Raw genomic sequence first — 23,030 nt, 5'->3', positions numbered from 1 at the left:
TTTCTTTACCTTTTCCATTCGTCTATCCAAAAATAAGAACCATACAATATGTCTATGGCAAAGGAAGGAAAAATCTTCTCTCCCTTTCTCTTTACTTCCCTGGGTTCCAAACAGAGCAATGAGAATGGCAAGTAATATCTATTGTCTTGCAGCTGGTATTACAACTTAAATATATGACATTATTGGCTCGTTAAGGCTTGTGAACAAGCTCGAGTTTGACTCAAACCTAGGCAAGCTCCGCTTGTCAAATTTTCATTGAGTTCGGCTCGAGTTCGAGTTCACTTAAAAACTTAACAAACAAATCTGAACATTCTAATATTCGGCTCATTTACAGCCCACATATATATAAACTACCACTAATTATTGAATCAAAACAGATTAACAATGTTTATTTCCACCCTAAAATCACAGTATTACAGCATCACTTATCATTTTTCATTCTTCTCACACAAATTTACAGCATCAAGAAAAATAGTCCTATAAAACTCCACCAAATGAAGGGAAGGAAAAATGGTGAAATTCGTCGTCGGAGAATGAATTTTGTCTCATAATAATCTGTAAAACAATCAATCACTTTCACAGCATAAGCTGCAGAAAGGAGCTATTAAAGTTGATACTTAAACCGTTGCCACAAGTGTCAGATTCATGCGAATCTTATGCATGTTCCTCCATCTGAGCTGCACATAACTTCGCCGTGGACGTTCTCAGCCTGGGGCATAGACATCATCGACAACGTACCATGGATTTTACGGAATAGGAGAGTTAAGGCCTTCTTGAGAAGACAACGAACGGATAGGCTGATGCCTCATGGAAGGAAAAGACGGCCTTTTCTTGAGCGAAGCCCGCTTGCTGAGACGGTGAAGATTTCTCTTTGCGTGGAGAGACCAAAACCACGGTGAAGCTCTCTCCTTGATCTTGAGAATAATGAAGAAGGTGATTCTGTACGAAATGAGAATGACTAGCAAGGCAAACAAGTCCCACCACTTGTTGTGATCTAGCGGGATCCTGAACATGTGTTCGATGATATATGAACCCTTTAGTTTTGGGTCGCCGGGTACCATAGGATCAAACTCTAGTCCTAGCAAGTCATTCTTGTATGCACCCTGCATTTTGCATTGGAAAAACACCGATGAACTCAAAACATTCGATTCACTGGTAATAATGCTCTAAGATAGACCTGTAAAATCCTAAATAAGGCCATATAAATAGCCACATGTTATGTTCACAGAATTGGTGCATGTGTGATGGTAGACTTGCATATTTACGGCATGTCCATGGTTCCAGAACTGCATCAAATTGCCATTTTACAATCATCTTGTTCTGGTGGAAAACATTCTCTTGACGAATGACTGATCTACCGAAAAATTGAAGAAACCAGAAAATGCAAAATATGATTTTTCCAGAATATGTTTTTTCCTGAGCAAACGGAGTGGTGAAAGCTGCTACAGTGCTACTTAACGTATTGCATCTCTAATTGAGAAACCAAGAAATTTAATGGTGAATCCGGAAGTATTCCTTTTTCCTGGATTGACGATAAATTGAAATATACGATATCCGTGATTGAAGTAAATACCTGTAGCGCCCATGCCCCATAACTGATGTATGAAATCGGGTAGCGCCAGAATGGTTTGGGAAGGTCATCCAGCAAACGGAAAAAACCAGCGGTCATCATCATTATTCCCTGCATGCAAAATTCTTGATCGTGTCAAAGCATGATGAAAGATGAAAATTGAAAACAAATTTAGACTGTGTTTGGATCATGATCAGAGGGAATTGTGGATGAGAAGCAAAAAGCAATGGAAAGGCTGAGAACATAATGAAGTACAGAAGAAAAAAGTTTCTTTAGACTTTCCATATTCCTTTCCTTTGCTAAATCACTCTCCAAATCTGTTATCCAAACACAGCCTTAACGATGAGTAGGTTTCCTTACAATAATTCCAGCTCCTGTTATTATTCCCATCAAGAAGTTTGGAACTAATGAAGCTACAACCATCATGCAGCTCTCTATGACAGAAATGCAGAGGAAAAGGTTGGTGCAGAAGTATAAATAGTAAGAAAATCCTGGCCGGAATTTGACCAAGAAATAAGTAATACTCCCGGTAGAGACAGCAATGGCGACCATAAATGGGAACGAAGATATGAAATTTGAGAGAATAAAGACAGCAACTCCATAGTATCCGTTGAGCCTTTCTCGATAAAATACCTGTTTTTAGAATGAAACGTCAAATCCACCATAACCTTGCATAAGATCCTTAGACCAACTACACTATACATACTAACATATTTTGGCGACCTCAAAAACTTAAGCATGAGTGAAGCACTATTATCCTCCGTTGCACATGACACGAATATGGAATTGTTACCTTGATTTCTTCTATGAAGGACGGGAAGCCTCCGATGGACATGAATGTCATAAAACCAGATATAAACGCGCCACAAGCTCCCCGAGCTAAGATCGCTGTATAGCTTGTGCCAACGTCAAAATAGATTGTGCCAACGCCAAAAGAAACGAGTATGTAGATTATTAGCCTTAACCAATAATATCCCACATCTCTAGACATGTTCAAAGAAGATCTCCTGATCAAAGTTGAAAGTTGCATCCACCATCCAGCTTGGCTTCCAGTTTTGGTTTCAACCTCATGTGTTTGCTGCAAGAAACCAAATATACGCATTATCCCGTGACTAGTAATGATGCAAGATAAAGGTATCCAATCCAATTAGCAGGCGGAGAAACTGAAGCCCCCAGTCACGAAACAAACGTTCTCTCACAAACTTCTGAAGTCTTTCGATTACTCCTCCAAAACCACTTTTTCTTGCCAAGTTTCGCATGTGCTACGTATTAGAAGTACCATATATTGCAGTTCATAGATCTTATTATAATCTAGCACCTCGAAGTATAAGAAAATACATGTGTGAGAAAAAATATGAGTGGATGAGTGAGATGAAAAGTTCCAAGTTCTAGTTCCAAATCGTTTGTGTTAATGTATAGCTCTCTGCTCTCCAACACTATCTTCTGAAAGCAAGTTTATGCTATGGAATGTTCCAAATTAGAGAGCAATTTTGTTACTAGTTTGGCTTTCGGAAGAATTGCGTAGAGCAGCATGATAAATTTAGGAAAACAGAAAGATACAGGAATTCTATTCCAATTACAATCATGAAAAGGGTGACTTTGGAATGCTTACGATGGTAGATAGTTCTCGGACCCTGGCTCTAGCCTTCGCTGCATACCCTGACCGTCTGTGCTTCTCAATAAGCATGCCTTTGATCTCCACCGTTGCCAAGTTCGTGAGAGGATCTGATGGTTTAGGAACTTCCTGTTGTGAAAGAAGAAAGGGGTGTGAGTGAAAACACAGAACTAAGAACGTATCTTAATGATTAACGATCTCTAAAATAAACGAAATTTTCATTTAAGTACGTAAGTAATGTAGCAGATGGAAGTGATTTTTTTTCACAATAATCCAACAGTTAAGAAGTTCTGGACGTTTTGTAGGTTGCTTCGAAGAACAGTAAAATAAGTGGATGAAACAAGAAGAAGAGCAAATAATGCATACGTACACGATGCCTCTGCGATCCTTTCAATGTGGCTGTTACAACGTCAAAGTCCGAATTAATACAACGTAAGAAATGATCAGAAGGACTTCTCCTACTTGGGCATGGAAATCCTGCCTCAGCAAAGAACTGCAGAGAAAAATATCAGAGGACATTAGGCGCATCACAGTTGTCAAACCGTGAAATGTGAATTAGATAGAAAATCAAAATGACCCTTTTCCAAATCATGAATCGAATCGAATGTGCATCCGATTCGACACCCTTGCTTCGAATTTCAACATGACCAAAACCAGATAATATCAAAATCCGCATTCGAATTTTATCCTTGCTTTGTAATGACTTCAATTATTCCATACCTGTACAGCCCTCTTTGCTTCTCCAAAGTATATACTTTCACCCCCAGATAGCAAAAAGAGGTCGTCAAAGAGTGCAAAAACTTCGCTGCTGGGCTGATGAATAGAAGAGACGACTGTCCTTCCATCCCGAGCGACATTTCTAAGTGTTTGGATGACAAAGAAGGCCGAAGCACTGTCAAGGCCGCTTGTGGGTTCGTCCAGAAACAGCAGATTGGGGCGTGTGAGAATTTCGAGAGCAATGCTCACTCTCTTCTTCTCCCCACCACTTACGCCTCTCAAGTGCCAGTTTCCAATCAGGCGGTCAGAGCATTCTTGAAGGCCCATTTCCATGATTGTTCCTTCAACTATGTCATGGACCTCGTCTTTGGACATGGTACTTGGAAGCCTCAAGTATGCTGAGTACGTGATGGTTTCTCTGACTGTGAGAGTTCCCAATAATATGTCGTCTTGTGTGACATAAGCCTGAGATTTCAAACAGAAGGAAACGGTAATTCATACTTGGTAAGAGAATCCAGAATTGAGACACGGGAAAGGAAACGTTCATTGTGCGCTGCGTGGACACACGTCCACACAGCGCACTTTTCGTACAGTGTTATATTCCAGGTTTCTCTTCCATCTCTCTAAATTGGAAGCGTAAGTGTGCAAGACATGCTTTTTCCAACGAATCGCACCAATCCACTGCTCAAAGTTTTAGCACATGTTCTACGCTTTTTTTTTTTTTAACGCAAAGTATTTTTGAAATTGCTTACCACAACACCGTACCCTAGTCTTCGCTTCTTTCCATTGAGCAAAATGTTTCCAGTCATGACAACATTTCTTGATAGTCTTCCTGCAGCAACGCCAAGCATTAGTTACCACAGAAATACAAATGAAAAAAATAGACCATATTCTTCGGATTAAATGAGGAGCACAAATGTAGGTTCAACTGTTAGATTTTGCAACATTTCTAAACGCAAAAAACAAAGCACACCCGTGAACACACCAAGAAGGGAAATCTAACAAAGATTTACAAACATGAAATCAAAAAGGAAAATGATATTGGCACTCCAAAAATTGATGCAGGCACTCCAAAATCAGCGTAATTCTAAAGCCACTTTCCTTTGTTTTTTGGAGTGCCTCCATCAATTTTTTGAGTGCTAATATCATTTCAAAAACACCCATACATGAGCTAAGAAACAATCTCGTCTTGATGCGTCTCAACAACTTGATCTAGTGAAGTAGCGTCCACACAGTTATTACAGTCCCAAGAAATACTGCTCTCCACCCAAACCCGAATACATGTAATGTAAAAGCCCCATAATTTGTAAGGGTTCCGCGTAACACAAGAAGACAAACAAAGCTAGATTAGATCCAATCAATCCATCAATGAATGAACTTGAATAAACATATCGATTTCAGAGGGTTATCATGACGAATTTGAAAGGACTATTTCATATTACTGATCGAAAATTCTTCACATTTCCAATTGTAGTCATACAGGTTCCATATAATGTAGATCTCCAATGAGTCCAATCCACCCTTCCAATCCTCTTGTTACGCTATTTGAGAATTTAACTGATGCATATGTCACAGCAGAAGAGTATCTTAGGCATTTTAAGCCTAGGATGGCAAAACTGTAAATACGCACCTATAAAGTTATGCGACGGGCCCATATGGGTTCGATCTAAAACGGCCCAATGGTCAAGACACATGGCCTTGGCCATGTTCCGTGTGTTTTTTAGCCGTTTACGGCCGTTTAGGATCCCGAAAGTCCAAATTTGTTGTTTAAAGAAATATTTGACTTGCTTATAACTTGAGCAAGGAAAATCCGAATTAAGCCATTCTTTTGGAAGGAGTCTTAGAATTTCCTCTATTTTCCAGTTTGTTATTATTCTGAATTTTTCCGTTTTTGGTAATTTTCGTCTTTAATTGATTCGGTTTCCGATTTGGGGCGAATCAATTAGGGTTAGGATTTTCTCTACTATATAATAAGTTACGCCTTCGGGGCTAGATAGTTGTTGATTATTATTGATATTAAAAGAGTCTAGAGAGCATTCGTCTAACTTTACAGTTTGTGTCCATCTTTGTTACATTTTGTTGCACGATTATTCCGTAATTCATAGGGCGCCCTGCATCCAAAAGGACCCTAAATATGGCAACTTAATAATGGAATTGAACATTGATATTCTACATGTTACTTGAAAGAAGCCTCTAATAGGGTGGGTCATTTTTGGTCGCAGACCAGGATCCCCTGCCCATGCGGTCGAACTATGGCATTTGAGGTCTGCTACGCTTTAGTGTAAGAAATAGAGTTATGTCTTTACCACAACTTGTGAATTGTGGGTTTGGTAAGATGGTAAGCGGGTTTTGGTAAGATGGTAAGCGCTTGATCCTAACAGTTGCTATACCCTGCTTCATCTCATGATATCAGCTTCCACCAAAAAGGATGTTGACAAATTAAAAATAGCTTCAGTAAATTCACTTGATAAACTAACTTGTATCCCTGGAAAGAAGTTGAGCTTAGCTCAGGATGGTTTGTTGTACCAGTTGGTTTTCAAGGGTGTTGGAGGTTTAGTTTACGGAGAAGCATTGAACGATCACTAGCATATTTACTTTTTAAAAATATTTGGGTAAAAGTAAATTTTTTTTTACTTTTCCAATTTCTCTCATTGAGATAAATCGATAATCTACAAAAGTTTAGCGTAAAATTAACAAACGCAATTTTTTTAAAAAAAATATTGGCTTAACCTACATATGCTCAGAGCCAATCCTCACCACAGAGCCGGCCTTAAAATTTTTGAGGCCTCAATTTTAAAGGACAATTTGGAATATTCCCCTGCCCCAAAAAAAAAAGGTAATTATTTAATAGAAGTAATCGAAATACAGTATATTAAACAAGATTCATATTTCTTACAAAAAGAATTATAGAAAAGTTTTGAGATGTCAAAAATAGTGAAAGTGAACAATTTGTTTGACACAGAGGTAGTGTCCAATCAGAATAGTAATGAGGGACAACATAAATAATAATATATACCAAGAAAAACCATATTATCCCGATGACTCAAATGATTTGTATTATTTTTCCGAGATGAATTTCTGGACTCTCGGGTTATCAACAAATTTGAAATGTAAGCAAACAAGCGGCAGTTGGCTCGTAAGCTCAAATTCGAAAATTTCAAAGGGTAATTAAAGGAAGTTAGACATTACCAATTTGCAAAACTTCTTGATTGATATGATTTTTGTATTTTTATTTTCACAATGGCATTTACTCCCTTAAAAGTAAGAGAATAACTGTCTTAACTGCCGATAAGCTATCATCTAAGTTAGGAGCGAGCTCCCATCTTGAGGGTACCAAGCTCCTGTCAAGCTCCTATCTTGGGAGCGCCGATTAGAGCTCCTGTCTTGGGAACGCAACCATTTTAGAAGGATCCTGCTATTAAGTTTCGGACTTGCAGGTTTATCAACAAATTCTTATTAAATGTAATGTTGAAGTACTAATTAATTTGTGCTATGCACGCACGGCAATTAAAGAAAAAAATAAATAAAAATAAAAAAGATTTCAAGAACGTAATTATTATTATTATTATTATTATTTACCGTATTGCATGCAAATCGGGATAAATATTAGGTATAGATTGATCCCTAACTAAAATGGGGCTATTTGGAATTAATTCTAAGCATTAAATGGACTAGCTAGGGTTTGGCCGGTGGCTAGCTACTAGTAGTAGGAGTATTAATTAAAGAGTGAGATACTACTTTTTTTCTTTTATTTCTTCAACTGCCTTTTGCTGTCCAAAATTAATGAAAGGCCTAACCTTTTGGACCACAATAATTATATGGACGGCCATGCCATTATCGTATACACATCTTTTTATAAATCAACATATATGTTTGGACCTATTGATACGTCCCATTCGTAAAGCAGAGAATAAGTACTTAGAAAATAAGAATGTTAGCGGAACGGGATAATGAAAATAAGAATGTCATCTATTGATGATGAAAAGATTTTTGACTGGAGGAATCTGAGGACATTTTTTTTCTTGAAAAGTAAAAAAAAAAAAAATTCAGGTCATAAATTCTGGTCAATTAAATGAAATTATACTACAAGGGAAATGTGTATTTGAAATTCCTATTAACTTTCCCAATTCTTTAAAAAAAATAATTGCACACAAGAATTACTAAGATTGATTGATTCCGAACTACTAACCAAAATCCTCGGGTTCAAATCAAATCCTCGAATAATGTACACGAAAATTTAGATTGATCCCATATGTATCTTAGTTTTCCAAAGAGGCTTGTAAAACTGTGATCCGGACACCTGAATTATCAAAATAAAATAAAAATATACACTAATATCTGAAATTGAGAAGTCAATATAATTGACCCATCAGTCGTAACAAATAACAATAATGGGCACAACCAGATTCGTGTTGTTTGGACACACGATTGCCCTTGAGATTGCTAATCTGGTATTTTTTTTATGGAATTCTTTAAATTCGGTCCATATTTTTCGTACTTTTCTGATTCCTCTCATTGGAAGGAATAATTAATCCTTAAATTTACGACAAAAAACTAAACAAAATATTACGGAAAATAAAATATATGTAGTAGAAACTGATCAGCCAGTTAACAGTTTCAAACCAGTGTTTTGAGTATAGGCTATATAGCATTGCTTTTGTTCATACATGAGAGAGAGAGAGAGAGAGAGAGAGAGAGACCTGCCAAGCAATCAAGAAGAGTAGATTTCCCGGATCCAGAAGGACCCATGATAGCCATGATCCGACCCGGCTCAGCATACCCAGTGAGCCCACTAAGCAACCTCCTGGTGGTTCCATTCTTTGGAAGCACAACGGTTAGATCTTCCCAAACCAAAAATGCCGGAGCCCTATCTCCACCGTTAAACCCCTGCACAACATTCTCCACATCACCACCATGGCCACCACCACCATAACTAGCACTTGCTGCCTCTATCTCCATACAAACTTCACTTCAAGTAGGACTCTAACTAATAAGAGAGAGAGAGAGAGAGAGAGAGAGAGAGAGAGAGAGAGATAATTAACAACTAGATCGAACTAAATAAGAGTATAGATCGATAAGGTCAAGGGGAAGCACATATTTCGTGTGGGTATCATGAAGTCTCAATGAATGAAATGAATAAGTAGTCTTAATAAGTCACCAAACAACTAATAACCCCTTTTTTATGCCATGAGAGAGACACAGAAGTTTTGGAAAGGGGAACCATATAATTCATGTGGGTGGCAAGTAGAAGTGCTGATCTAGAGAGAGAGAGAGAGAGAGAGAATTGAATGAAGACAGCTACCAGTACGGTTAACGGTTGCATTAAACGAAGGTTGGCCCATGTAGGCACGTATATGATCAGTCCCTTCAGACTAAATTGCAACAAATATCTATATATATATATATGAAGAGATAAACTAATTCACGGCTTCACGCAATTTTAGTCGTCTGTTTCGAGAGTCAATTTAAAAACAACTTGCAAGGTTTAACTCTTTTAGCGACTAGTTTTTAAAAAAAAAATCTGAACCGTCCAAAACACGCACACAATTGAGCACCATTTACTGCTGTAAAGAAGTCTTTTTTTTATATGAATTACTATATGAAGGATAAAATATTAAACTTTCTAGCTACCGTTAAAAAGTTGCCTAGGTCTGACTTTCACATTCTACTTACTTACCTGTTACGATGTACACTCAACTGGACTCCAAACCTCATGAATTTCTACATTGAAAACAAAAAGTGTATATACATTTTATAGCAATATAATTTTTTGGCCCGAGAAAGATACGAGACTGTGGGAGCGTTTTTGGTAGTCAATAAATTTTGAAAAAGAATTTATTGCAATCAAATTGTTAGCTGTTTTCGGTAATGAATAAGTTATTGAAAAGTATTACTTTGTTTCCGATAGAGAATAAGTTATAGATGAGTATGTGAGTGATCGAAAAATTGTTGACAAATTATTTGTTAGTATAAACAACAAGCTAAAATACCAAAACTCATTGATTAGTGTAAATAAGATGGTGAAATGGCCTACGTCTTTTTACCAAAAACTTAGGAGTGGAACCCTACTATGGGCTTGAAAGAGCTCACCAAAAAAGTGAAAGTTCACCCAGCTGAAGGAAGGAGCTTTGGAAGCTTACCTTCTTATTATGAAAAGGGGAGAGATAGGCAACAGGTAGCTTGCTTCCAAGCCGGCCAGCCCGGCCGCGAGGAATCAAGAAATCTTTGCCGGTGCTGACTTGGATCTCGGGTGACGGAATAAGGCGGCCGGAAGGGACGAGCAGCCACGGTCGAAGATTGGCTGTAGCCGATAGGCTATCAGTAAGCTTTGCTACAGCAAACGGCTTACCAAGCACAAAGGGCCTTCACCACTTGAGCCGTATACACCCCCACATGTATATATGTAGTCGCTATTTAAACCTCTATTCGCGATCTAAAAGATGATTGGTGAATTAAAGTTTTAAGAGTTTTTTTTCCCACACGTATGTAGGAATTTTAAGAAATTTTTCACCAGGGTACTTGCTCGCATAGGCCAATTTTTCCCAATTTACCCAAAAAAAAATAAGTCTTATTAGTTAAAATATTTGGAGTTGTACATATATAACCCCGAATACCCCTCATGTCTTGGACCCTTAGAAGTTAGAACATCTCCGGCTTTTATCCTCACTTTTACTAAAATTTAAATAACAATCTAAATCAAATTTTCATGTGATATGCAACACTCTAGTAAAAAAAAAATCAAATCTATGCATAAATGTGATTTAAAAAGCTACTATTACTAATGGCACGCTTGCAAATCTGAGAAAAGGAAAATAGCCTTTTGAAATTCACCAAAAAGTACTTTTGAGTCTCTCTCAATTTTTAAGTAAAGTTTGAAATAGAAAACTGAATCCCGTAATCGTTTGATCGAGTCAAGGAGTGGCGCGAAACTTTAAAGACCTTGACCCATATTTTAGATCTGAATAAGAAAAATGAATTGTAGTTACTATAAGTATAGGAATTTTCTAATTTAATTATTTCTCCATTTGGTGTGTAAATCGACCGATTAGATTATGATAAAGCGTAAATATTGTCTATCAACTCGAACTCAGGACCAACCTCAATGGATTTGGACAAGTGAGCGTCAGAAAACAATAAAAGGGGTTTGCCTTCAAGAGGTCGCAAATTTGAATTCCGCGAAGACCACATTCCAAACCTTCGGACCACTGAAGATTCATCCGGTTGTCAACTTCATAACTCTGAAATTAATCGAGGTGCGTGCAAAGTGACCTGGATATCCCAGTATCATAAAAAAAACTCGAACCTAGGACCGCAAAGATGAAATTGATCATCTCATAATGATTGCACTCTTTTCCCTTTTCCTTTCCTGACCCAAAATTGCTAGGTTTACAAACCTTACATATTAGTAATATCATTATTCAGTACATTGCATTTATGTGAATTCGGTTTCTCGTTGTCTGTTCTTATATGCTGAAGACAATGCTCCCGGGCGGGAACACGAACAAGCCTATTTCCACATCTCCTTTCTCAAAAAAGAAAAAATAATAATACGGAGTAGTAATGAGGTAAGGCATCCAGTGGTCAGGTTTTTTTTTTGATACAACCATTACTTCGCTTGCTCGCACGACCGCCACTCCACTCCTCTTTGCTTGAAAAAAAAAAATGATACTTCGTAACACCTCGCTTTTCGGTGGCCGGCGGTACTGCAGGATAGCAGGCTCCGTCTGAACGGTAGGGAGCAAGTCATGGTTTATAAGAAAAAAGATTCTTGCCACTTGTATAAAGCCTTTTAAAGCCGTGAGAACGAGCCAAAGTGCATAGAAACTTCACAGTTAAGCGTGCTTATCATAGGATAGTCCAGGGATGGGTGACCTATTAGGAAGTCTATGGGCTTTGAGCGTCCAAAGCAGACAATATAGTACAAAGATGGAGCGGATCCTTACAAATGGTACCTTTTTTCCGAGCTCCTAGGCAACAGATCCTACTCCCTAAGAAGAGTCATTAAGAGAGCTTTTAAAGGAATTCGTGTGGATTGCCCAACTTCGAGGTACTTTCAAGGCTCACACTACAAAGGGTAGCACCACTAGATCTTCAACAAAGTGGAAATTTTCGTAATTCTGCGTGTACATGTTCCTGCGGACAGCGGAACCAGACCGCCACCCTATTCCAACAAACCAGAACACGCTTAAAGGGCATCCATCCCTCCATCTGTAACACCCTCTTACATAAGGTACGTAAAAATCACATCCCATGTGAGAGGAGCGTTGCAAATAACCGTTGGAGTATTGGAAATTTTCTCCAGTGACCATTATTAATAATTGGCTGCTTCGGCTACGAGTCTAGGAGTACAATTCAATGATCCATCAGCCGAAGTAGAAACTAGTCAGTACTCAAAACCATTGCTTCATCTCTCTAACTTAAAGAAAGTACCATAATACAAACACTTTCTCACTAGTTTTTTGAGTCGGCCCACACAGTCATGGTGGACCTCACAGGCCCAGGCAGCACGGACTGGTACACATAGAGAAGCCAGCATCATATGTCCGGAAGAGTCTACGCCCACTGCTCAAACATCTCACCGTCCGTCCCCGTCCCAAACACTTTTGGACGATGAGATTGAGGGGGGAGGGGGGGTAACGGTGAATGTTGAGAGGTGGGCGTAGCGCCACTGCATATGTTTCTCCTCACAAAAACAACTATGGTGTGGAGCTCTCCCAAACCTTATATATAACCAACAGAGAACAATATGCTCGTGAAACAGAAAAACACACCACATAACTGACTTTTTAAGGGATTTTGAGAAAGTGATTCTAATCTCTATCTTTGTCGGTCAATCTATGGGCCAGCAAATGCGAAAAATATAATCCCCAGATTCCCAGAGCATTGGCATAGTCATCTAGCAACCAGGGCCTCACGAAGCCTTTTCCGTCTGGGACAGATTTTTTGCTCAGCTAACTCGCCCCAATATTGGAGGATGACTTCTTTTTTCTTTTGTGCTTGGGTTTCACTGCATCTTTTAATGTCTTCACTCCGATAGTTTGTACTCCGGTACCGATTGCCCCGTCCTCTAGTGTAGGAGCCAACTTAATATCGGCAAGAAGTTGGTCTTTTCCAGTTTCAGAGGGCTTCTCGTGTTTTGATTCTTCCATCTTCTGATGGGATTTTAATACTCCTGCAAGTAAGGTCAAAACTCATCTTAATATAGCACCTCACCGCTGTTTGTTCCACAGCTAGTTTTATCTAGTGAATACCTAACGGCATCAGCAGAACATTGAAAAAACTATAATTTCAATAACTCGTCATCATAGTTCTCACAAAGCATAGAAAAACAATTGACAATAACTAACAAGAACTCCCATTCTTCCAGAACTGACGCTGCACATTGGGCCTATCAATCATAGTTGTCAAATCGGGACAACAATTCCGTATCACTTCCTATTTTCTAAATCCCGTATTGCATCAACCGGTTCAAAATAAGCATTTTTATAAACGAAACTAAATGCTTATTGTACAAAAAGAAAATAGATTAGCCTATGCTAATTAACACCATCGTGAAAGTAAGGTACTCCAGATTGAGGATAAGCATGCATCAGTACTTTGTACACCTAAAACTAAACAAAAATAATATACCCGTTTATTTGCTAATCTTCTGTCTAATATGTATTTCCGATATGCAAATAACATGTTCGTATGCCATCAGAGCGAATATATATGTTTTATAGTTTTTCAATCAATTCATATTTACGTGGATCAACCATCAATCAGCAGATGCATATGTAAATATAATCTGACATAGAAGGTAGTACCGTTCAATTCTAAAAGCATGATAAAACCATTACTACTACTTTGGCTTGTGATGTAAGCGTGACAAAGTGTTTGTGTGGGAACTGATAGGTTGAGAACAGAGACGTGAGAAGTCAAAGGAGTCTGGGGCAATGTTTAAAGCTGAGATATCCGGGTTTCTCTACGTGATCCTCTTCCATTTGCCATAAACCTTTTGTTGGCTGATTCGCGATCTTACGTGAATGAATCCACGAATTCCCTCCGAATTGTTTCACAGTACCCTCCTTTGACAATTATGTGACATCAGGCATAACCTTAGTCCTTCCACTACTAAGAATGACCAACCAAATCAAAGAAATAAGGCTAAAGATCATCATGAAGCAGCTGTTAAAGATGGAACGGAAGCCACTTATAATTCAAGGAATTATCATAAAATTTAGGTACCATGTGACGCTAGAGAAGCTTTCAATGCATCAGAATTAACGCCCTTTGAGTACGGATCCCTGAAAAAGACGAATCTTCATGTCATGCAACAGATTTTCATGAGACCCAAATCATACATCTCATAGGTTACCACCCATTATTGTGACAAAAAAAAATTCTGTTAGGGATCAAATGCATGAAAAATATAAAATTGGGATTAATTTGAGATTTGATCAAATAGGTGATGAAAAACAAATAGACTAAATAGCCTGAGTCATGGGACACATGTCATTTTATCTCCAAAAACAAAAATACATATGAGTACTCGTACACAAAGATATATACTTCTGAGTATGTTGTGGTGTAATCTACTATTTATGAAACTTAAGGGGACAATAGTGAAATTAGTCCAACATTATGCTAGGCATAGATGCTGAGATTGACACCTAGGGTGTATGATTCCTCGATTTAGTCGTCTATAACGATTACCTGGTAACTAGCCTGCTATCACAAGCCCAATGAAATCATTGGTTAACATGGGAATCCAAGATGGATTACCCTAGTTCTTATGTTGGTCCACATATTAATATAATGTTCCTACGTTTTTCAAAATGGTATTTAAATAAAACTTTACTCAAGGAGCTGATAAAAAAAAATCAGAGAAGATTTTAAAGTTCAGTAAGTCATCCTGGCCTGTTCCACTAAGAAGGAAAGGGCCCTATGATCATATACCCACCCTTGCTCTTTGCGGAGAGGAAGGCTAGGGAAGTTTGAACTCATACACCTACTCATGTTGGGTGTCTGATTCCTCGATTTAGTCATCTATAACAATTACCTGCTAACTAGCCTGCTATCACAAGCCCATTGAAATCATTGGTTAACATGGGAAGCCAAGATAGATTACCCTAGTTCTTATGTTGGTCCACACATTAATTTGATGTTCCTACAATTTTCAAAATGGCATTTCAATAAAACTTTACTCAAGGAGCTGATAAAAAAACCAAAAAAAAAAAAATCAGAGAAGATTTTAAAGTTCGTTATAGAAGGACTTATACCAGCTTGAGGGTCCACCAATGAAACTCCTAGCTTGGCCATCTTTCCTGTTGGTTCTGACTTGTTCAGATAATTGGCTTCCACATTCCATGTTATTAATGTGGCAAACACCACTTTCCTCTGATGTCAACTTTAACCTCTCCAAATGATGCCCCGACAAATCATCGACTCCCTTCTGATCAACAGATTTTTCTAGCGTCTCCCACTTCGCACAAGGTTCACAAACATCCAAAGCAGGAGAAGATGAATGACGCTTGATCTTCCGCAATGCCCTTTCAGTGTCGTACGATTCAACCTGCAGAACTTAAAACAGGAAATTTAGGCATGAACAACATCTAGCAATTCAATATAGATAGAAGCAGGGGCGAAGACAGCATAGACCCAGGGGGGGTCATGTGCCCCCCCTGAAATTTTATCTCCCACATCTTTTTTTTGGGATACACTTGCTCAAAAAATGTTAAAGAAATTGAAAATTTTGGCCATAGGGCTTATCGTCACTTGTTTCCATCCAAATAAATGAACCCCTTAAAGAATTAAGGGTATGTTTGGTTGGATGGAATTAAGATTAGAATGGAATAGTCATTCCAATGACTTACTTATTCCAATGTTTGGTTCACCATTAAATAACGGAATGATGATTCCAAATGGAATCACTATTCACTTTAGTAAAGGAATTGTTATTCCATTTCTTTGTTACACCAAAATTACTAGTGCCACTCCAACATTCACTATTGCCACACCAAAAATTACTATTGCCACTCCAAAAAATGCTATTGCCACTCCAAAAAATGCTATTGCCACTCCAAAAATTGCTATTGCCACACTATTCCATTGGAGATGAGAATGACTACTCCTAAGCACAACCAAACATGAGAATGGGAACGATTATTCCATTCTCAATTCCTCCAATTCTATTCCATTCCTATTCACATTTCATTCCATCCAACCAAACGCACCCTAAATGCTTGTCTCAGGGAGGCAAATAGCAAATTGCTACTTTGTTTGACATGTTTAGTCCATCCAACTTATTTTCTAGCTTTTCAAAACAAAAGTCGAACAATCAATTGCGGAACCGCAAGAATGATCATTAGTTGATTGTAAAGAGGTCTCCCCCTCTGAATAAAATTCCTGGCTCCGCCACTTGATAGAAGAAATGATCACTCCCACAGAAGTACGAGAGAAACGTCATTAACATGACTCTTTTCCATCTCACATGAAATGACCTGCTGGGTGAAAAGCTACTGTAAGCTCACATTGAAAATGATCCGACAATAGAATTCTTTACAAAAACAAAACTAGGACATGCAAATATCGACTTTGTCAGGTATCATAACCAAGAGAAGGAAAAGGCTGTGTTAAGTATGGTCCAATCCCATGGCATTCAGAATTCATAAGGATATCCTTCCCCTTACGGAGCTCAAATGATCTTGACCTTTACTGGGCTGTTTTCAAGCCATTTGTCAACCGCTTCTAGGCCATCATGAAGAAGAGTGAGGGCAGCGAGCAAAAGCAAAGCGCAAATACGATCGCCTTGAGAAACAAACCACGTATTATATCAGGCTTTATTAGCTTACCATGTTATCTACCAACCAGTTGGAGTCAAGTCCCAACCTCCACAACGTTTACGTCAAAAGGGGAAACAAGAAATTTAGGGAAAACAAAAGAATGTTTAGACTCCCTTCAGGCTTCAGGCAAACTCCTTCTTCGCCAACACAATAGTAAGCAAAATTCTAATCCACCACATGTTGTGTCAAACTCTTGTTAAGATTATATTACAAGACCACCAAAGAAAGATAGATCAGTATTCCCTAAACCAACATTTGGCATAAAGAAGGGCTGGTATCGAGGTGCCCATTCTAGCTTCTTATTGCCCATTCTCATGTTTGGTATGACAAACAAATGTAGAAGATGCCATTGCATTGGAATAATCATCCCCACCAAATAGGGGACCGATCATTCCTCTTGACAAGGGTATGGATTTCCATTCCACCGCTGCCACCACAATACACCACCACCTTCACCACCATTTGTAGCTTCACAATCAAGTTCCATTAGCTTAAACATTTCATTCCATACAAAGCTTAAAGCGTATCCAAATACAAGAACCAGAATGGATATTCCAATCACATGATTCTTCATTAACAACGGAATAACTATGCCTCAATGGGTATCACATTCCATTCACGTTACAAAATATTCACTGTCAAATTTCATTACATTCCTCCATACGTACCAAACATAGCCTAGGTGTTTGGAAACTTGCAAAGCAGTTGTTTTACCTAAAATGGTGTAGAAAAGATGCCAAGTAACCATGTTCATAGACCTACTTCACGAATCAACTAATGTTCTTCCCCGATTTATTCTACAAGGCTTCTTTTTTACAGAACAATCGGAACAAAGATACACGTACATGTATGATAGAGCAAATGCCCTAAGCCATTTCTAAATAAGTACGTGTATGTGTCAGTCAAAGTGCGACACTTGGGTCCATACCTTACATGTCATAGACGCTGACATAAGTATAACTGTTGAACGATTACACGGAAACAGTTTACATTATAAAAATATTTGCACACTACCGGTTGTACCATTGATTGTTTGAACTTTGAGCATCAGTACTTTGCCCTTCAAACCAAATCTAGCATCAAGTATGACAGAGAGGAAAAAGGTTTTCCCAGCTAGAAAATTACCAAACACTTTTACAAGACGTAGACGCAAAAACAAGAGCATTAGAGCAGCCACGAAAGGCAATTCAATATCCGCAAATGATTTCACAAGGAAAAACTCACAGAATTCTTAATCTTGCTTGTTATATCAGCGGCCTTCACAGAAGCAATTCTCAGACACTGCATGATAAGACTCTGCATGACGCCCACTCCTCCAGCTTTTTGAATAGCACAAATATCACCACTTGTATTGACTGTAGCCGTCATTCTCCCCCTCATAACAGCCTCTTCATAATGTGTTGGGTCAATTACCTAGGCACGTTAGAAAACAGACTTGATACCTGAAACTCGGCAATTCCTTCAATGAACGGAGAGTAAAAATACCCTATTGGGACGTAGTTTGCATACCACTATATTATCCTCACTGAAAAACCCAAAGGTCACCGCTATAGGGAGATGATGTATTATCAAAGGAAGTGGCTCCCTCACCTGTCAAAGATCACCAACTGATAAGCCACCACCAAGTTGAAAAAAATCAGTTAACAATTTTAAGAAGAAAATTCCATAAAAGTACCAAAAATGATTCACCAGCCTACTGGGAGAGAGAGACTATTTGTTACCTAAATGTACCTAAAGCATGCCAATGATAAAGCACCCAACTAAACAAAACTGACAAATGGAGCAACTGCATAAGAAAGTCAGGTAGGTCAAACTGAAATTATTTTTCATTGACGTTAATGGTTGTTATGACATAATGCAAAAAGTGGAGTATCTGCACCAAGGAAACACAGCAGGAAGATAAGGAGAAGGTCGACGAGACAAAATGACTATTTCATGATTACCTATAACTCATATCTAACACAAAAACCCTGACACAAAAAGAATACCATTAACTTTTGGAATGATCCTGCAAACAAGGAATACCTATAACTCATATCAAACACAAAAACCCTGACACAAAAAGAATACCATTAACTTTTGGAATGATCCTGCAAACAAGGAATACCTATAACTCATATCAAACACAAAACCCCCGACGTTAAGGTGAATCCCACAATAATTATCAAAAAAATATAACCTAGTTCTACATAGCTTCATAAGTCATCCAGCCAAGTTGCAGGATCGAGTAGGGACATTCCAACTTTAAAGTTTTGAACTTCAACAAACATTTCAAACTCTGTGAAAGAGTAGTGTCATCTATACACGTATGTACACACACACACACTGACAGAGACAGAGACAGAGACAGAGACAGAGAGAGAGAGAGAATATTTGGGGGCTACAATCATGGCCATGTCTTCTGACCAAGCAAGTTCCTTGAGTATTTGGAACATCATTGAGGGCCTAAAGTCTAAACATTCTTTACGATTTTTACGAATTATCTTTTGAGAAGCAAGCTATGAAGCACCAACACATGTAAGTGGTCACCGTATCCGTGTACATGTCCAACATGCTAGGGACATGCAAGGACACGAATGGGAAGCGACAAGTCGTGGGTGGCTTGTGCCCGATTATACACAATAACAATCAACCAGGAGACAGGTCTGGGATACGCCGAGACAATGTGTGTCTCAAGGGATTAAAAATTATAGCAAACTTGTCACTTGTACCTCGTGGTTTGACTTTTTTGATGGATCTATCTCAGCAGAAACAGTGTTAGTTTTATTTGTGCTAAGGGAGTGTTGACTTCTATTAGCTTTGGGTATTCGTGGATACAATAATTAGTCGCAACTAGAAATGTATAATATTTGTTTCTTCTTTTTTTCCATGTCTCTCGCCATGTTGGTGTCCCAATTAATTTAGAATTACCCTGTCACGTGCATGTATCGGTGTCCATAACTCCATATCTTTGTCCGAGTTTCTTAGGAGCAAGGATCAATGTTCACAAAAACAACATTTCAAACCTTCAATTCTGAAAATGAAGGTAAGTACATAAAGCAGCTAACCTCAGGTGGATGTATTATCACTTCTTGACCATCTTCTCCACCTAATGTACATTCAGGCCGCCGGAATGTCGAGAGAGCAGCCAAAGCAGCAATATTGGCAGCATCAACGAGGTTTCTGTTCCGATAATAAAGATGAGAAAAGTTCACATCGGACATATCAGCCACAAAACTGGAAAAAAAAGAAAAAAGAAAAAAGAAAAAAAAGAACAACAATAGACTTGGCTTTTCAAGTACATTACGATTTACCCCCCATTGTCTAGAATGTGGAGATCAATGCGAATTGCCCATACTAACTTCCCAGCAATGACACACAGTGATTCCGTGTCTACTGCCCGACTTTCCCTGCAGCATGTATAATATCAAATCAATACAAGCCCGCCCATAATTTGCTTGTAATTCTATAAAAAAAAGAGCTTCATATCAAAAATGACAATGTGTAATGATCCTTTAATGAGAATCACCATGAAAAGAAGTCTAGCTTAACAGAAAGTTTTTCATTTCTGCCATAGTAATTACAACCATCACAATCAAAATATGTTCTAAGAACTTTCAAGAGATTCATAAGTGCAATTTGTGCAAGGAAAAAGTAACACTCAGAATTTCTTTTTAAAAAAAGTGGAAATGAGAGACTCCGAATGTTCTTAAAGTAAAGCGCATGAACAACATAATGAGAGTTCTGTTAAATTTGAAATTTTCTATTATGAGTGTAGCATACTCAAATCTGATATCATTTCATTACATGAACGACTCAGCCATTGAAGTTCCTACAATTTTAAGGTTTTACTAAACCATATCTGTTCGATAAGTTCCCACGTTCAAACCATTATAATAAAAGGTTTAACCACTGAAGAATAACCGATTCAGCTTCTATGAGATAAGAGCAAAAGACTAAAATACCTTAAACCACGGTCTATTATGCGTCCCAACTCAACAGAAGATTCTCCAGGACGACCTACTTCATACGAAGGATCAGCCATTGGAGAGAACTCGGTATAGATCGAAAGAGACCCTTCATTTGGCCTGTCGCGATAAGGTTGAACTAGTTGGGAAGTTACCAAACCCATAACATGAGTCTGACCAAGCTGCACTTCTGACGAACCATCTTCTCTGCACGTTGTAGCAAGATCTAAAGTCTATTTGTTCCAAAAACGTTCATCTAGAAAAACAGGAAGGATGAAAATGACTACAGCAAAGCAGCAATATCAAAAGCTATGATCATGGACTGCAAATCAATCCAATTAAAGTACAAATCCAATACGGACAAGCCCATCCTTTTTTTCCAGGAAATACTATTTCATTTCAAGCTGTTCATGTGCATCCTTGCATAACTACATCTTCATACAGGATGGAAATTGTAATGTGTGTCCATACTTGAAAAAAAAAAACTATAAATTATCTCAGTAGGCTTTCATGAACCCATACCTAAGTTTTGAACAGTTAATGCTAAATCATTATTCTTAAATTTGCGGCACAGAAGGTTGAAGATCAAGAGAACTGCTGGTCATGCATGTTTATGAACATGGACAGTAACATTAAGACTTCTTACCTACCAAACTTGATAGTTACACATCTATAATCAAATGGACTTCGTCCATCAACTCGGAGATCTGATAGTAGGGCAGTCTCAATGAATTTCTTCTCATTCACAGTCATCCTCAAGGTATTAGCCAACCTCTGCTCCATTTTATTCTGCAGAAGTACCCAAACAAAGGTATACAACATTTACAACAAAGGAGATGGAAAAAATACTACGACTACACTTTTCCAATGACATTTCCCTTTCATGATTTAATCAATCAATTACAGCCTTACAAAACGAATCTAATAAATAGTCATGTAGATATAAGATAGATAATCAAATATAAAGCAAACACTACACATGATTCAAGAATCTTTCCCAAACACTCCTCGAAAAACCATATCACCACCTCGACCGCTCGAAAGTAAAATCAATACACAAAAATGTACATTTGCCACCGGTTAGATAGACATGTGCATATAAGTAGAGGGGGTGGGGGGGAAGCACGGCATAGCAAAAAGATGATTTTCAAAAAGAGAGGATGTACTTAGGATAGAATCGTTCATAGATTTCCTATTTTTAAAGCCAAACAGATAAACTGATAATGTAGTTGGAAAAATTACAATCATTACACATTTCCGCTGACATTTCCCTTTCATGATTTGATAAACTCACGTGGTGCACGCTAACAAGCACATTTATAGATTTCCACTAGAACATTACCTACCCTAAAAAAATACTAGGACCACTCAATATGTAGTTAAAAATTAGGGAGATGACAATCAAAGCGACTAAAACTGTCAACCCTTGTAATCTACTGTTGTAAAACATCTGAAGCGACCAATTGATCCCAGTGGAGATCAACATTCATAAAAGAACTTACTATCACTAATTATGCCACTTATAGTTCAAATTGGTCTTGGGTTGCTGATTTCACTTTAGAAGTTAGAACACTTGTATGTCAGCATATCCCTAAAAGTGGCTTCATGTTAGTTTCTCAGTATCTATGGTTTGTTTCAGAAGTTGAAAATCACAGGACGGTATAACAAAGCACCCCAAAACCCACCCATGATGACATTATATTAATAACACAAATACATCGTACATGTCAATCAAATTCATGTGCATTACTGATGCTCTGGATTTCGAATGAAGGAAGAAGGTAATGAGCACATAAACCAGTGTCTCCGGGCAAGTCCTTTATGATGCCCTTTGGCTATGATTTGAGGGCATGGTTCGACGTTATAACGTTCATTTATTTGGTGGTAAAACTTTCTAAGAGCAGCCACGTCGTAACCCTAAACTATATCTCTCTAATTTGCACCACAGTAACCAGGAAACAGAGTTTTGATACAACTTTAAAACCCTAAATATGTATAAATGTAGAGAGAGAGAGAGAGAGAGAGAGAGAGAGACCTTGGGATGAGCTTTAGGAAACCCTAATGGCAAGTGGAACTTTTGTTGTCGAACAATTCGGGACGTGAACGCTGAAACCCGAGCTCGTTCAAAACAACGGCGAACCGGTTTCAAGCATAACTCTTATCTTCAAAACGCGAGTTTTTCTTAAAACGACGACGTCTGGACTTGTTATGACTTCGCATCTTGGACATGAGAAGTCCATTAAAACAACGTAATTGGTAAATTGTGAACTTATTCATGATTGCTTTTACAATCGAAACTGTTCAAGTTGTAGATCTTGTTAATAAGATAAATCGCTGTAAATTTTACAGTAATCTAT

At 38.2% G+C, this 23,030-nt stretch overlaps 2 protein-coding genes across 8 annotated transcripts; both read right to left on the bottom strand.

Annotated features, from left to right (window-relative positions):
* Nucleotides 1-363: 363 nt before the first annotated feature.
* On the bottom strand, nucleotides 364-9,157 carry LOC131314553 (ABC transporter G family member 15-like). The gene is made up of 9 exons (XM_058343278.1): nucleotides 8,603-9,157; nucleotides 4,655-4,734; nucleotides 3,906-4,367; nucleotides 3,556-3,678; nucleotides 3,183-3,314; nucleotides 2,364-2,648; nucleotides 1,931-2,203; nucleotides 1,574-1,681; nucleotides 364-1,103 (listed from the first exon to the last, which is right to left on the bottom strand). Exons 1-9 carry the CDS (start codon nucleotides 8,859-8,861, stop codon nucleotides 747-749), a joined length of 2,079 nt encoding a protein of 692 aa, XP_058199261.1. The 5' UTR covers nucleotides 8,862-9,157; the 3' UTR covers nucleotides 364-746.
* A 3,444-nt stretch (nucleotides 9,158-12,601) lies between these two features.
* LOC131314552 (exosome complex component RRP45B-like) lies at nucleotides 12,602-22,785 on the bottom strand. 7 transcript variants are annotated; one of them, XM_058343270.1, is made up of 10 exons: nucleotides 22,709-22,785; nucleotides 21,320-21,462; nucleotides 20,671-20,880; nucleotides 20,020-20,115; nucleotides 19,774-19,888; nucleotides 18,236-18,316; nucleotides 17,951-18,139; nucleotides 15,164-15,456; nucleotides 14,130-14,188; nucleotides 12,602-13,074 (listed from the first exon to the last, which is right to left on the bottom strand). In XM_058343270.1, exons 2-10 carry the CDS (start codon nucleotides 21,454-21,456, stop codon nucleotides 12,854-12,856), a joined length of 1,401 nt encoding a protein of 466 aa, XP_058199253.1. In that variant the 5' UTR covers nucleotides 21,457-21,462; nucleotides 22,709-22,785; the 3' UTR covers nucleotides 12,602-12,853. The 7 variants fall into 7 exon arrangements, with proteins under 7 accessions (XP_058199253.1, XP_058199254.1, XP_058199255.1 ...); XM_058343271.1 differs by lacking the exon at nucleotides 22,709-22,785 and adding an exon at nucleotides 22,398-22,508; XM_058343272.1 differs by lacking the exon at nucleotides 22,709-22,785 and having other exon boundaries at nucleotides 21,340-21,462.
* Nucleotides 22,786-23,030: the final 245 nt, after the last annotated feature.

This window comes from Rhododendron vialii, chromosome 13a (assembly GCF_030253575.1).
Source record: "Rhododendron vialii isolate Sample 1 chromosome 13a, ASM3025357v1".
NCBI lineage: Eukaryota > Viridiplantae > Streptophyta > Magnoliopsida > Ericales > Ericaceae > Rhododendron > Rhododendron vialii.
This window is presented reverse-complemented; position numbering and strand designations above follow the sequence as displayed.